The sequence below is a fragment of the Eucalyptus grandis genome, chromosome 7 (assembly GCF_016545825.1).
Source record: "Eucalyptus grandis isolate ANBG69807.140 chromosome 7, ASM1654582v1, whole genome shotgun sequence".
NCBI classification, from domain to species: Eukaryota; Viridiplantae; Streptophyta; class Magnoliopsida; order Myrtales; family Myrtaceae; genus Eucalyptus; species Eucalyptus grandis.
In genome coordinates this window covers 37,888,470-37,904,705 of record NC_052618.1, presented here as the reverse complement: position 1 = coordinate 37,904,705, position 16,236 = coordinate 37,888,470, and the positions used below count along the sequence as shown (strand labels likewise).

Below are 16,236 nucleotides of genomic sequence, written 5' to 3'. Positions count from 1 at the left end.
GTGCCATTTAATAGTAAGAGCAAGAGCCATGAAACAAGCCTTTCTGATAAGCTGAAAAAAAAAACTAAATAAAAAAGCTATTTGTCTCTTTATTTTCTTTGTAACATGTGAGTTGTGGGTGTCTCACCTTCAAAATTATCCCATCAGTTAGAATAATTCGTAGTAGTTGGTGTGAGTTTTTCGCATCATGCCCATGATGCGACGAGAAAAAGCAAAGAAAATCAGGAGGGTGGCTGTGAATGGAAGATGACATAAGAAGAAGACATTGGAAGAGAGCAAACCAACAAGGTGCACTGTGCCTGCATTCCTAAATAACACAGACCGAAAGCAATGCAATCTAAATGTTTGCACAAACAAATGCCATCCTAGAATTTGCAGCTTCGTCGATAACATGCGAAAGGTTTCAAGGGGGGCACGAGTTCATTTATATCATCAGATGAGGAAGTGAGCTCCGATAATTGCAGGCACTTCAGATGGAAAGAGAAGAACGTACAGTCTTACTTCCCCGCTAGATTGGAACTTCCATATATTCAACTTGCGTAAGTTTCTAGGACAGGCCTTTAATGTGAGAATTATTACAAAAAAATAGAAAATTTGGATATTAGTGCCTAAAATATTGTGATCTGAAAAAGAAATATGAAAATGGGGAAGAGGTTTCACGTACTATGAGTAGGATGTATGTATGTATGTATGTATGTATGTATGTCGAATAGAACTCTAATAAGATGTTGTCTTTCATTTTCGGTCGGTGTGATGCGGAAAGATGATCACGGCATCTATAACAATTAATAATGAATAGATAATAAAAAAGTTGTGTAGAATAGAGCTTTGTCGACTCTGTTCCTCTCAACTCCCGGCATATTTGGGGAATTATACCAATTCTAAACAATCTTAGCATGATCAAATCTTTCGCCAACTCAGCTTTTTGAGTCTTTTCTGGCATGACCGCAAGTTTGTCGCAATTTCCTTATTTATTAAGTGTCACAAAATTCTGGCGAGGGCATTTTGTGCTGTGAATGATAAATCTATATTGGTAGTAAATTCCTAAATCATTATGGTAAATTTGGGCAACTAATAACCTATTTGTCGGGTTATCAATTTTAGCTTATGAATGATGTTAGTGACTTATGATCGGCAATCTAATAGTGGGATAAGGACATTGCTAGTATGAAAAATTTTGTATGATATTCATTTGGGTGATGTAACTTTTTTTCGATTATTTTAGTGTAATTAGATCAAAGTTGTTCACTTGAGTACCAATATTAATTTGTCTTATCGAAAAATCTGACATGGTATTTATATAATATAGATCTTCCAACGTGATTCCTTGGCAAAATAAAGTCAACAAGTGACTCTGACTGGGGCCAAATGACGTCATTTGGCCATCTGTTTGCCACGAATTAGGGCAAAATTAAGTATGTTCTTTAGACTCTAACCCGATTTGAGGAATTGGGACAAAATTACCTTCTGACCATTGCAATGGAGAGCAGGAGGAGGAGAAATACCTCATGAATGTGTAAGTCATGATCGCAATGCTGGGTACGTACCCTAGAGTTTGTGCTATTCGAATTCGTTTGTGTGATGAATAGTGTGCGTGCGTGTATGCGTGTCAGCGATGCTAATTCAATCCCTTGTCTCTCTGCTTTGGTTGCAGGGGAATGCAGGGAGGAAGGGTTGAAGCCGATGGATGCAGAACAACTGAGTGACAATGTGCACACGATGGTTGATTTCATCGTCGATCGCTACAAGTCCATCGAGAGCTTCCCTGTCCTCAGCCAAGTCGAGGTTTCTGTTCATTCCCTTCCCCTTCTGTTTTCATTCCTAAGTTATTATTGATTGGAGTCTTTGTGCGTGTGAGAGAAAGATAGCTGCTGAAGGGTTGTCGTTTATATTCCCATTCGCCGTCTCTTCCATTTTCCACTTTGGCTTTGAATTCACTTTAGAAAAGTCATATCGGATTCAAAATTTTATTTTAACAGCCACATAACACGAATCATCAGAAAATGCTCAATAAACTATCTATGCTCAAGTGATTAAAAAAATGTTATAACATTCGAGTAAGCATTATACGAAAGTTATAACACTTTTCCTGTATCACAATCCTTTTAATGGTACTTGTTCAATATTTTTTAAAATATTCACTCCTACTTAAATCTTAGCTGTGTAAATAGTACGTTATCAATGAAATTAATAGTTTACCAAGAATGAATAGTCATCAAATAGTTATTTTAACCACAAGATATAATCGTTAACATATAGTAGATAATCTCGGGCAATCTCCTAAATACGTTAGGGGGAAAAGAGAGCGAGAGTCGGTGGTGGCTCGAGGGATGGCGGCGAGCAATGCGGTTGAAGTGGTGGTGTATAACGTCAATGGCAGAGGATAAAAGAGACAGAACGGAGAAAACGATGTCAACTATGGGCTAGTGTTTATATTAAGTGAGGTAATAAATGATTGGACATGGTTAAACCTATATGTATACCTTAAAAAAGAAGAAGGAGGTATTTGCACATTTAAAAGTTTGCAGCCATGGAGATTAGACAAAGCAGACCTTTCATAAACCTTAACAAGTTAGCATTTTAACTTGTTCTAATCTTCAAACCGCTCTTACCACCTCACTTTCACTAACTCCCGAAGGATGGACGAATTGCAAGGGCGGGCATTTGCAATCTCTTCAAAAGAAAGCTCAAATGAAGAGCAACGGGCTTTCTTATTGGGACAATGGGCTTGCGAGATCAATAAACAATCTATTTTGTGCTTATACCAAGGCTTTCATATCTCTTTCCAAATCAATCTCTTTCTAATGACCATTATCTAACAAGCAAACTCACTAAAGTTTCATCTGTTTCATAGAAAATACATAATTTAAAAAGCAATTTCCTAAAAATAATCATTCATATCATTTATAATTAGTTAATTAGAAAATATTTTCACTATTAGTAATAATTTATGTCAAATTATTTTTGTGAACAATGAAAATATTTTTTATTCATTTGTTTTTTTAAGCAATATTGATGATTATTTACTTTTAGAAATTTTTTTCCAAATCACTCATTTCCAAATCATTGGATCCTAGGAAGTAAAAGAATTTCTTTGATAGATTTTTTTTTGGAAAGGGTAGAAAGTGAAGGTGAGAAAGTGTTTGGATTTAAATGTATTTAACTCAGAATAAAAAGAAAAGTGAATGAAATGACACGTTTGCCATTAGGAGCACCATTATTAAGACTCTTTAATGTCTCATTTTGCGTCAAGCACAAGGGCAGAGATGTTATTGTGCTTCAAAAAAAAAAATTTGTTTAGTTTAATATATAAAATCATGAAATCATAATATATGATGAGTTTGTAAATTTCATAAAAATGTGCACAAATATATAAAATCAATTTTTTTTTCTTTCCCCACCCTTTCCAAGCAAAGCGTAAATCTCAATTCCACAACGGGGGTCCTTGATTTTTTTTTTTCCCCTTTTTTTAATAGATAATGACAGGCAATGCCTATTTTAGGCTAGTCTCAACTTATTAAATTTAGGCCCTACAAAAGAAGGCCCCCAAGAAAAATGGTGCGTTTAGTTCAGTATTTCCAATGAGTTTTCTATCTCTAAAGCCCCTTGGGGAAATACTAGACTATTTAGCAACTATTTTGAAGTAACTTTTAAGTGAAAGCCAGAATTATGAAAGCAATGTTAGTAGAGACTAACTTTGAGCTTTCAGCATTTTACCAAATGCTGAAATTTATTTTTTCTTCCAAAACTATCCTCACTCATTCTTCAAATTTTTTATTTTTCCCTAATTATTATTTTTTAAATGCCAAAATAATGCTAAAAAAATTAAATATATTTTGATTTTTGATTTTTTAGCATTATTGTCAAAATTTATATTTAAAAAGTTGCATACATTATTTTTTCAATTTTAAAAATTAAAATTAAAAATTCTGACGAAGGGTTTGGTCTTTTAAAAAAAAATTATATATATGTATTTGATTTCTTAGCATTATATTCAAATTTATATTTAAAAATTTGCATACATTATTTTTTTCAAATTTAAAAAAAAAAAATATTTCGACAAAGGATTGGTCTTTTTTTTTTTTTTAAATATATAAGCATTTGACTTTTTAGTATTATTGTCAAAATTTATATTTAAAATTTGCATACATTATTTTTTTTCAATTTTAAACAATTAAAAATTTAAAAATTTTGATAAAGGGTTTGGTCTCTTTAAAAATTATATATTTAAAAAATTAATTTGATTTTTTAGCATTATTTTCAATTTTATATTTAAAAATTTGCATACATCATTTTTTCAATTTTAAAGAAATTAAAAATTAAAAAATTCGACAAAGGATTTGTTTTTTTTTTAAATTATATATATGTATTTGATTTTTTTAGCATTATTGTGAAAATTTATATTTAAAAATTCGCATATATCTTCTTCTTCTTTTTCAATTTTCAAATAAAAATTTTAGGCAAAAAAAAAATATGTAAAAACTTCAAAATTTATATTTAAAAAGTTGCATACATTGTTTTTTTCAATTTTAAACAAATAAAATTTAAAAAAAAAAATAATATTAATCACTTAAAGAAACTTTTAAATGTATTTACTACCAAATGACATTTCTCTCAAAGTTGCTTCTCAAAGCATAGTTTACCAAACCGTCATTCCATTTGCCTAAAGTCTTTTAGGCTTAATTGTTTTACATATTTCCAATGGGCCTTTAAAATACTAAACCAAACTCACCCAGAATTTGCACTTGAAACAAAAGTGTGACAGTCAAGATCTGGACATGAGTTGACTAGCGATTTCTCTCACGCCGGTCTCGCCAATGAACTCGGTCGTAATATGAGAGGACTTGCTACTGTTAACTACAATCAGTGCAAAGATTACCAAGAAATGGAGCTAGTGGGACATATTAGCATTTCAAGCTACCACATTGCACCATGGCTCTGAAATTTTCTTTCAATCCGCTAAGAAATTTAAAAAAGCCACAGCATTATCAACGTATATTATTGTTATACTCGATCGATTCTAGGATTAGGCTTGCAGGACCTAGTGTGGGCCTGCTAATGCTTTGAAATTGTTTCAACATCCAACGTAACATCGATTGAATCTCAAAAAGTTAGATAAGCTCAAAAAAGGAATTACTTACTTAGACCCGCTTATTTTGCCCTTTTAAGTTTAATTGATGCGATCGATGATATTGCTTAAGTTATAGGGTCTTCTAGTATGCCTAACATTTTTCAACAGGAGTTACCTAGCGTCCGATAATGATGTTTTGTCATTACAACTTTGTGTTGACATTATGAAACAAGTCTTATTTTTTCTTTTGCGATGAAGCACATATATATCAAATACTGTATCTATCACAAACATTGGTCTTGAGAAGGTGATAGAGATTTAATGTCGTCCATGCGAAGATCGAGCTGAATATCTCTTTAATCACCTAAAATCAAAGACATTTTTGCGAAGTTCGAAAAGCTTAATTTTAAAAGATAGATGGAAATAATAAATCTTCTCCAAACTCGAAATTGATATCTGATGATTATTATCTTTATCGGTTTGTCATGTTTTATATTTTGATTTTTAATTTGATAGTTGTTATCTTTTAAGTTACCGTTTAGGAGAACATACATGGCATGGTTTGCCATAGAAGATCACTGCGTAAAACTTGATAAAATCGATGCTAATCGTCCCTATTCCTCATCTTTTGGTTTCCTAATTTTTGGAGTTCTTCACAGTGAGGAAATAGAGGAGTCTTTCATTTTCACTTATGATAATCTAGAAACTGAAATTTTATTTATCACTTTTATTTATAGATTCATCTAAACTACAATACAATGAAGAGAAAAAGCATATGTTAAAAAAACACTTGCTCAAAAAGGCTTCAAGAAAATCTGAAATATTGAACCTCATGGGTTTTTTTTTTTTTTTTTTTTTTTTTTGGAAAAGCATACATACATGGGTTTGGAAAAGCATACATAAACATGCGCCCCATTTTGGATGCGCGGAAGCCCTTTTCCTAATATACTAGGTCAGTTCGGGGAAAGGAATGAATGGCCGGGCAGCCCCCACGTGAGTGGGCTGCATGGGTTTGGAAAAGCATACATACATGCGTTGGATGCGCGGTATAAGTACGATACATGTTCGGTTCCATATTATTATATAAAAGAGAAAATTCGGTATTTACGAAGTTAATAACATATATATATATATATATATATTTTTCCTTCTTCTATTTTTTCTTGGCCGACGAAAAAGCAAATTCGAGCCCTGTACAGAGCAAAACTAGCCTGGAAACTCAGACAAAGATCAGGATAATAATGATTACGCAGATGAGGTCACCTTGTACAACGCCCTTAAATGCACTTTTATCTCTGATGGAAAAACAAAAAAATGAGACTCCTATTTTATATTTAAAATAATAATAAGACCCATCAAAAAAATAAAAATAAAAATAATTGGCGAACAGAATTTTTTATTTATTAATTTACTTTATAAATTTATCCCTTCTGAATCATTACAGTCCTTAAGAAAGAAAAGCCTTTTTCTTTCGTCCTGCAGGGACCAATCAAAAAGCTCAACTTGCCATCTTCGTCTTTCATGTGTACCTCGTCGCCAGGGCTGTTCCGCAGCCTGGCAGATCTTTCTTTTGCAAGCAAAGGAAAACCCCATCTTTACTCCTGTGGGTATAGATAAATTATCATTTTTTTTATTTAATGCACTTTAATTTTTTTTCCTAGTCTTAATGCCCCAGACTTTTGCAATATAAATTCTTACACGTAATTCCATAGATATATATTTTTAGATGTCTGAGGTTTTGACACATTATAAATTTTAATTGGAAAACACAGAAATGGATTTTTTTCAATTAAACTATCTCAAATATAATCCTACCCAGCTATTTTTTATTTATCGAAAATCCTAAATAGTTTAAGTAGATGGTTATAACGCATGTAGCCTCGCTTCACTTATAAATTTGTGTTTTTAAGTTAGATATTCTAACATGGCATATGAAAACACAAGTCAAGAATTCAACTCTAACTCGTGGTGGATTTACAACAATTGGCTCTCACCAAAATATGAACTATGCCCTATTTTACGGATAAACAAGTCAAGTCATACTAGGGGTCGGCTTATGAGCCAAGGAGAGTTCCTATTTAATACCATGCTGCTCAAATACTTGATTATAGTATGTTCTTGATGGTCTTGAAGCTAATATTTATAGATGAATCATCCTATTGTAATAAATGTTTTATGATAAGTCACGGTTAAAAGTTATAGGTGTGCAATGTTTTATTAAGAAGATATATCGATTTCACTGAATGACGCGTGATTAAGGAGCCAAGCTTAATCTCTAGTGACCTAGTCACGGGGTGGGTTTTAAAATAAGGTTCATTGGGAATGCAAATTAGGTAATGCAATGGCCACAAGTAAAAGATTTTTTATTTTTTATTTTTATTTTCTAGGGCTTTTAGTAAATGAGTCTACGAGATTATCCTATTATTGAAAACCCAATCATCAGGATCAGCTGCGCAAGAAATCTCCTTTTTCACCCGCGCAAATCCCAAGATTATCTGACCCCCTTGTTCGTCGAGCCCATTCTTTGTAGATTAGCAGAGTTACCGTCAGGGTCCTCTAAATGCATTTGGTAATTGTTAATTGCTTTTCCAAGTTTAAATTATGTGTGTGTGTGTCTATGTCTATATATATATATATTTTTTTTTATATTTATATTTACAGTGCTTTAGGAACATTTATTACTGAAACCTTTAAGAAATTTGTTCGATCCAATATGTAGTAAAAGAGAATAAATTCCCTTTAGCAAGAAAAAAAAAGGACAATAAAATTCCTTGGGTATCGTGTCCAAGTGAGGATTTTAAGCTGTGTCCTGATAATATTTATTAATCTGTGTCTTTTTTGTGTCGAAAAAATATTTTGGAATTTTGGAACATAAATGCTATTTGATCCTTTTGCCAAATTTGTTAAGTGATTATCAAGTAAATTATGCCTTTTAAGGTTCTTCTTTCATAAATTAAGACGTGAATTTTATTAATGAATATCTCGTAGCATATACCTTGTTTAGTCAAATCTCAGAACAAGAAAGAATGACTAATATAGTTTGTGCTATTTTTGTTGTGTTTCGATTGTTCAAATATTATGAAGGAGGAATAATCTTAAAGAACTCTCATTAGGTATGAGATGGTACAAAATAAATTATCCAGCTAATGAGATCAAGGCACTAGCACGAGAAAGTCTCCACCGACTCTCAACAAAATCACTTTACACTCTCAATAGTTATTAATAAAGTAATTTTTGGGGAGTCGCTTGAAATCATCATAAACTTTGCTGTCGGTGCGTAAAAAACCCTCTAACTTTGTTGAAATTACATTTTACTTCCCTCCTCAAAACGTTGGCACATTCATGCAATATTCCTGAACTTTGAAAAGTTACAAATCATCCCTTCTATTTTATGATTTCCGTCGCCACCGGCGCACCGCTACTTTTTCCATTTGCATGGCAGATAAGCGCGACCGAAAGATGGATCGAGCCACTTTTCTTGACCCAAGCTGATAATCACGAGATCTTCTTGGCTTCATTAACCAAGCACCGCTCTTCCTATTTCCTTAACCACGTTAACCACGTTAATCGAAAATGATTTAGCCTCAGCCTCGTTATCAACGCTCAATCGTTACCGCAAACAGGGAAATAAAAACCATAATGTAAAAATCAGAATTTAAGGGCGTAATTCTAAGTCGAATTTTTAGCCAAATATAAGTCGGATTTTAGCAATCGCCCTTTTTGGGTATTATTATAATATATTTCTTTTCTAGGATGGCGACTCGTTAAATGATTTGATTTGATGCGAGAGGGAGAGGGAAGGAAGGAAGAAAGGCAAAAAAGGTGGGCACGTGTTTTCAGCCACCACGTTATGATTGCGTTGCATTAAATACGAGAAGGATATAGGGCAAAAGCGTGCTTAGGTGTAGGTGTCCACCTTTTCTTGAAACTAGGAATTTTCTTATTTTATTTTTAATTTATCTCACTTCATTCTTTCCTAGAAAACAGGATTTTATTTTCGCTAATCTTTTTTGCTGCAAATTTTGTTTTCGCGATTGTTTATACACTTTGAATGATACCAAAAAAATAAAAAATAAAAAAAATCCCTAGTTATGTATGCCATGTCACAAATGTCTTTCATTTTCTTACATCATTAAAAATCCTAAATTTTCCCATTGTTACAGGAATATCTTAAAATTTAATTTTGGGGATTTTGTGTGGTATTTGCCATAATTGAAATTATAAGACCAAACACACAGAATTCAATCTAATCTGCAGAAAATACCTCACTTTACTTAACTTTGCCCATAATTTTTTTGTGTAAAATAATGATCAATTTTTACTTTATTGCTGAATTTGCTGCCTGTCCTAATATGGTCACTATTTTTTTTTTTTCAAATTATCAACATAGAGATCATAGATCACATCCTTCGTTTTCACTAATACTCTCTTCTTACATATAGAATAACAATACTCTTTCAATATTGATAATTTTGAATAAATTGACAATGATTCTCGGGCGTGATATAAATTTGGAATTATGAAAACAAGTCTGTAGTTTTTCAGACGAAAAAATTGGTGCAAGATTGTGATTTGACCTAAAGTAAAGATTTTTATTTAGAAAATTAAGCCCCTAAGTTCCCTGGTTCTTGCACTCTCTCCAGCCACGTGGACCTCATCCTCTCTCTCTCTCTCTTCACATAGAGTTTTTGTCCTACTTTTCTTTTTTTCTGTCCAAAATTTTTTGTCTTACTTGGATCGGGGGCTCTTCCCTATCCATTCATCGCAGCCCACTTGCCCCCACCCTTTTTGTTCTCTCTCAGGCTGCAATATTTAAATAATTATTCTGGTCGACTCCATTCGTTCCATGAATCTCTCTCTATCTCCTCTATATATAGTCTGGTCTCCACTGGGTCGGGCTCAAACGAACCATCCGCTGCTTCTGAGACGAAAATATTCGAACTTTGAAGCCATGGATTTGAGCGGAGCGAAGGCCGCCAAGTCGAGATTCAAGAGGGTGTGCGTGTTCTGCGGAAGCAGCACCGGGAAGAGGAACTGTTACAAAGACGCTGCTCTTGAGCTGGCCCAAGAGCTGGTAAAATCAACGAGCTTTCGCTTCCTTCTTCTTTTCTTTGTTTGGAGTTTCTTGCTTTGGCTTTGGCCCTTTGTTCTTGGCGTGTGAATGTTTTTGTGGGTCGAATGTAAAATGCGAAGGTAGCGAGAAGGTTGGACCTCGTGTATGGAGGGGGAAGCATTGGGTTGATGGGTCTGGTCTCGCAAGCAGTTCACCGTGGAGGAGGAAACGTTCTCGGGTACAGTTTTACATATTCAATAACCAGCTCCTGTCTGCATTTCTCTTCTGGGTCTCAGATGTTGCCGTTGTTTACATTCCTCCTCCGATCAATTTCTGAACTTTCTTTCCTCTTTCTTGTTTTGGTGGGTTCTTTCTTCTTTGTTGGGCAGGATAATCCCCAGAACTCTCATGTCCAAAGAGGTTTGAAACAAATGGCTCGTGTCTGAAAACTCCTTTTCTTTTCTTTTTCATGTTTAACTTTTCTATAGGTATTTCACTGTGTAGTATTGGGTCTATCTTGGAATGAGGCAGTGATTTTTTCTCGCTTTTTTTTTTTTTGCCCTTTTGGGCCTTGTTTCTTTTTTCGTTTTCTGCATTTGCTTACAGATAACAGGCGAGACTGTGGGAGAGGTGAGGCCAGTGGCTGACATGCACCAGAGGAAAGCAGAAATGGCTCGCCACTCCGATTGCTTCATTGCCCTACCAGGTCCCTTCTTATGTTTCCTTCCCGTCTCTCTCGTGTTCTTCATGTCGAAGAAAAACGAAAGAGAAAGAAAGATGTCAATTATGGGTCAAAGCATGAGTCTTTTTGCTGGTAGAAAGGTCGATGGTGGGTCTCGACCCTCAAAGATCCTGAGATTTTTCAGGTTTGTTTCTTCAGGTGGGTACGGGACTCTGGAGGAGTTACTGGAGGTCATAACTTGGGCTCAACTCGGCATTCATGACAAGCCTGTAAGTTCAAGAACCTTTGAAAGAAAAGTTGCTCCGTTTTGTGATCTCTTTTGAGCCTTTTTTGCTTGAAACCTAAGTCCCGAGGACAAACATGCAGGTCGGGTTGCTGAATGTGGACGGGTACTACAACTACCTCCTCACATTCATCGACAAGGCAGTGGACGATGGCTTCATCCAGCCATCTCAGCGTCACATCATAGTCTCCGCACCGAACGCCAGGGAGCTCGTCCAAAAGCTGGAGGTGGGTGGGTGGGCATTTCTGTGATTTGCTTTGGGTTTCTGTGACTCAATATGCAGAAAACAAAATGCGGGTCTCTTGAAAAAGAAAGTAAACTAATTTTGTGGTCTCGTTACCGACCCTTCTGCCTTCTCCTAGGTTTGCCTGAAATTTGCCTTCTCGTATCGTATGTGACAGGAGTATGTGCCGGTTCATGATGGTGCCATTCCTAGGGCAAGGTGGGAGGTTGAGCTCGAGCAGCAACAGCAGCAGCAGCAGCAGCAGCAGCAGCAGGTGGTGGTGTTGAATACCGCCAACCTGCAGACTGAGATCGCTCTCTGAAAGAGTAGAGGAAAAAGGACTGTTTTTGGGGGGGACTCTGCTAACTTCTTCTCAGACTGAGCTGATTGAATCACACTGATACATCATACCAAGCTGATCTCTTGTGCCGACTATGCTAAGTTTATGGTTGGGCGATTATGCGATATATGGCAAAATAGGAGGAGGAAAAGAAAGTCAGGTCCTTTTCTTTTGCACTTGAAAACATGGAACCTAATGATAGTATTATTGTCTTTAGTCTCTTGGGCTTGTATTTGATCCTCTCTCTCTCTCTCTCTCTCTCTCTAGTCTCTTTTGTTGTGGCTGGTTTTTGCCTCGAATGATGTACAGAAATATTATATGGATGGAACAAGAAGCAAGACACTCCAAAACAAAATTTTAGCAGCAGCAGCAAAGAACAGCAAGCAGCTTTATTCTCTCTGCATTGATTCATTGCCACACAAAGCATGCATGCATGCATGCCCCTCTTTTTCTAATCGAGTCCCACATCTCTCTCTCTCTCTCTCTCTCTCTGACGGTGTGTTTTTAAGGTACTGTTGGTGTGGGGAGAGATATATTTGACCGCTTATATGCGTTTGGGAAGGGCGAGTGCAGAAGCTGGTGCTGCTGCGGCGTTTGGGATTTTGAGTGGGGACGCATGGTTTGTTGCCAAGGTGGTGTCTGTTGGGTTATGGCAGAGAGAGAGAGAGAGAGAGAGAGGCTCCCTCGTCCTGGTGGCTGATGAGGGATCTGATAAAAAGTACTGCGGCTTATTTTTTTGCAGGGACAGGGATTTCTCTTTTCCCTTCTGGAGGTGGAGCTGGAAAATTTTGTGTCTTTTTCTCTTCGGTGAATCATTTGCCTCTGCTATTTGTCTTTCTCGCTTAGCAGGAATGACTCTTTTAAGGGTCTATTTGGAGTAATTTCTGTTTTACGCTGTCATTTGACTTTTATTCGATGTCTTTTCTCTCGCACTTTGAATCTTTAGAATTATATACATATTTGCATTTAAGGGTAGACATGATCATCTGCGAGAAAATCACGGATCTATCTTTGTTTATTAGAAAAATAAGAACAGATCCTAGTGAGGGTTTGGTTAGGTTTATTTTATCGTGTAAGTGACCTAATGAAACAAATTTGAATTGTAGCTCGAAAGAATAATGTCACTTTAATTCATTCAAATCGAGAGGTCTCCTAAGTAATCTTTAAATGATAGCCTTGGACATTTTCTATAAAAAATAAATGTTCATCTAAATGCCAAATCAATCTCTCTCTCTCTCTCTCTCTCTCTCTCTCTTATGTGAGTACAATATAAGCAAAATGCTAGATATATAAGAGAGAGGTTTAGATAGATGTCGTCTTACTATCTAGATAGTTCGACATATAATCCATAAATAAACATTAAATGAATTAAAGTGATATAGTTTGCCACTTTTCGAGCACCCGACTTTTTCACCATATGTGACGGTGCCTCTTATCCTGCACACGCAAAATAATTATCAGAGAAATACTTGTCTGTGCTCTTCGAGATGACCTTAAAGGATGTGTAAGTGAGACAATTCGAATCAAAACCTTAAGTGAAGAGGATCAATAGGCCTACCGCTTGAGCATTTGGAGTTAAATCCTAGAAAAACTTTTTTACCAGGTGAGTTGTTGTACCTCAATTGAAAATATTAGATGCTCCCAACAAATTTTTTTCCCTGGAGTTATTTATTTATTGGAATGATTAAATCATTTGGTGTTGCCAGGTCTACTAAGACTAATTTTCTAAAATTGGCATATTGAGTAGACTAATATAATATGTAAAACGCAGCAATGTAAAAAGGTGAATCATATTCAATCACAAATATAAAGTTTGGAATATAGAACTTTGTAAGCTAATCTTAATAGATACTTGTATTGTCACACCATTATCATTTAGCAACCAAGTTTCAGTTTACCTGTTATTACTCATGATTTATCGAAAAAATGTGCAAGAAAAGATCACATGCACTGTCGAATGAGGTCGGCACGAGAGTGCATCTTATTCAACTTATGAATTGGGCTTTAATACATTAAAACACATGCATGGCTCCTCATATTTATGTAACAAGTTCAGATTTAAAAGTAAAAAGAACTATAAAGACTATTTTCTCTAATTGGCATTTTATCCCTGAAGTGAAGTGTGTCGGGTGTGAGATTTGAAAATGGTCAGAGGAAGGCAAGGTCCAAAATTGTTTCTCATTTCCTGAAGCGAAGCTGTTCCATTTGCAGTTTTTTTCCTCCCCTTTAATTGTTCCTTTTGACCTCTCGAAATTAGGCAGGATCTCTAATAACATGAAATTGACAGGCAACTGCTCTGTGAATTTGTGAGCATCAGTATCAGTGAGCCCTTCTGTGCCATGTTTCCCCATTTCCACAAAGCATCAAGAGCCTGAAAGGAACTGCTTAATTGCCAAAACAAGTTTCCCTTCAATTATATACACATACACACAATGATGAATCACGTTTTGCATTTCATTTTCGATATTTCACTCTTATACCTGCTGATGTTAGCTTCTTCAAACACCTCTGTGCATGTTCGAGTCGGGGACAATTCTAGTTTGCGACTCTGTTACATGCGAGCTTGATCCGTCACTCGAACCAAACCAATTCATTAGTTTCTTCGCAGCTATTTAATGTACCAAAGATTATGCAGGAGCACAAACTCAATTTGTGTACTGCTAAGCATGGGGCCATGGATGATTAATATTCTTTTTTAGGGTAGCATTGTCTTTGCACCGTCCAAATAAAAGCCTATTCAGCAATTGCCAAAGGTTGCCCCAACAAGTATGAAAACACAAGACAAAGACACTTCTCTTTGGCCAGAGTTATTGGGGGTGGGGGGACCATTCTTTCCTTTAGATGAAGCTGTGGGTTCTGGTTGCCTTGCTGTGCTGAGTATTTTTCTCAATTGGGTCCCTACTTGCCATTACCTTAGCTTCTGGCCGAGGGAAAGTTGATGATTGTGAGGTCTTCCTTGTAGGCCTCGAAGAAGACTTGTGTTTCCCAAGGACACAGAGGTCATGGCTTTAGGTCAACTGGGAGTGATGGGTTTGTTCCTTAAATGAAGCATGGGGGACCATGATAGTACAACAAAGGCATCATAAGGCATGAAGTTGGTTGTGAGAATATTCTTAGAGTTGAATTAATGACATTGATGGTTGATGTTAGTGTGGTGTTGTTGACTGCTGAGGAATTACTAGAGTTTGAGGGGTGTAAAGGATGTGTACGATCTCCTTAATGAATTCCTTGATTTGGTGGGAAAACAAGGAATCGCTATAAATTAAGTGTAATGAGTTTAGCTTGTTTGTGAAAAATTAAGGAGTGACCCATAAAAGACCTCATTAATTTTTCCAAGATTTAACTATAGAAGAACGTGTCTAACATGAATAAGAGGATGATAATACTGTATCATCCAAATTATGGTTGAGGGACGGAGCATCATGGACATTGAATTTATTAGACATTTTATTTGGTGTGATTTGTCTATAATCGTTATTAGGAGAATTGCTACGTGTCCTTTTTTTTGGGGGAGTAAATACCATTAAATGTTTTAGAATAGTATTCAACAACAAATATTATTCAAACTAATCTTCGTCTCATTAAAAATCTCAAATTAATACCTCACCGCACATGTACCCTCAAAGTAATTTATCCACTATTGTGTCATGAAATAATAGTTTGAAATTTTTAGTGATATAAACCCTTTTTCAAAAACTATTAGAAGATGCACTCTAATTTTGTTTAATTGAATGAGTATTTTTCATGATTTTTCTCAATAAATTTTTATTATTTTAATGTTTTAAAAGATTAGCTCTATTTTTTCTTTTTTCATTATATTATTATTATTATTATTATTATTATTATTATTATTGGATTTTATTATTATTATTATTATTATTATTATTTAAATCTAGGCCCGACATGTCCACCGGCATGGGAAGTGCTTGGCACGGCTTGGGTTCATGTTAGGCCTAGGGTGACCGGGCTGTGCTGGCCTAGACACGTTGGATGCCCTCTCCCAATAGTAGCACCCCTTCTTTGTTGGTGATGGCTTGGCAAAGCCTCGGCGAGAGCGATTGGCCCTCGTCTAGTAATTCGCAAGGGCCTACTTGCCCTCGCACAATGGTGACTCCCCTGCCCTGCCCCCAATGAGGTACCCTCATGTTGTGAGGGCTAGTCAACATCTAGCTAAGGGCAAGCAAGCCATTGTTGTGAGCAATTGAAGGCCTGTTTGCCCTCACTCTACTATGGCGTCACCATTTGCCATCACGGAGTGGCCACACTTGCTTTTACCAAAACTAAAGAGCGTTCATGCACGATAAAAGAGAGTGACAAGTTCATGAGTGAAGAATCATTGTGTTGTAATTTGTGGTGTCAATATGAATAGTATTTAATTCATATTTTACTAATTTTTCTTTATGTATAGTTGATCCAGTCCAATTCCCCTTTGAAATCGAGAATCGGATTGTCCGGGCACTAATTCTACTTTTAATACTTTTAAGAATTGGGAGCTAGATTGACACTCCCAAGAACTTGACTCAACTGGCCAATTTGATCTAATTTGGTTGACTTTTAATTCGAATGGTCCATTTTGCATACTTT

General features: G+C 35.7%; 1 protein-coding gene across 1 annotated transcript; it reads left to right on the top strand.

The window, feature by feature from the left end:
- Positions 1-9,994: 9,994 nt before the first annotated feature.
- Positions 9,995-11,892, top strand: LOC104453459 (cytokinin riboside 5'-monophosphate phosphoribohydrolase LOG5). Its single transcript, XM_010068017.3, has 7 exons — positions 9,995-10,145; positions 10,265-10,362; positions 10,514-10,544; positions 10,731-10,830; positions 11,005-11,075; positions 11,173-11,316; positions 11,491-11,892. Exons 1-7 carry the CDS (start codon positions 10,023-10,025, stop codon positions 11,632-11,634), a joined length of 711 nt encoding a protein of 236 aa, XP_010066319.1. The 5' UTR covers positions 9,995-10,022; the 3' UTR covers positions 11,635-11,892.
- Positions 11,893-16,236: the final 4,344 nt, after the last annotated feature.

Coding starts and splice junctions, on each gene's coding strand:
- LOC104453459 (XM_010068017.3), top strand. CDS start 10,023: ATGGATTTGAGCGGAGCGAAGGCCGCCAAGTCGAGATTCAAGAGGGTG. Junction 10,363..10,513: donor GGAGGAGGAAACGTTCTCGG/GTACAGTTTTAC, acceptor TTTGTTGGGCAG/GATAATCCCCAGAACTCTCA. Junction 11,076..11,172: donor TCGGCATTCATGACAAGCCT/GTAAGTTCAAGA, acceptor ACAAACATGCAG/GTCGGGTTGCTGAATGTGGA.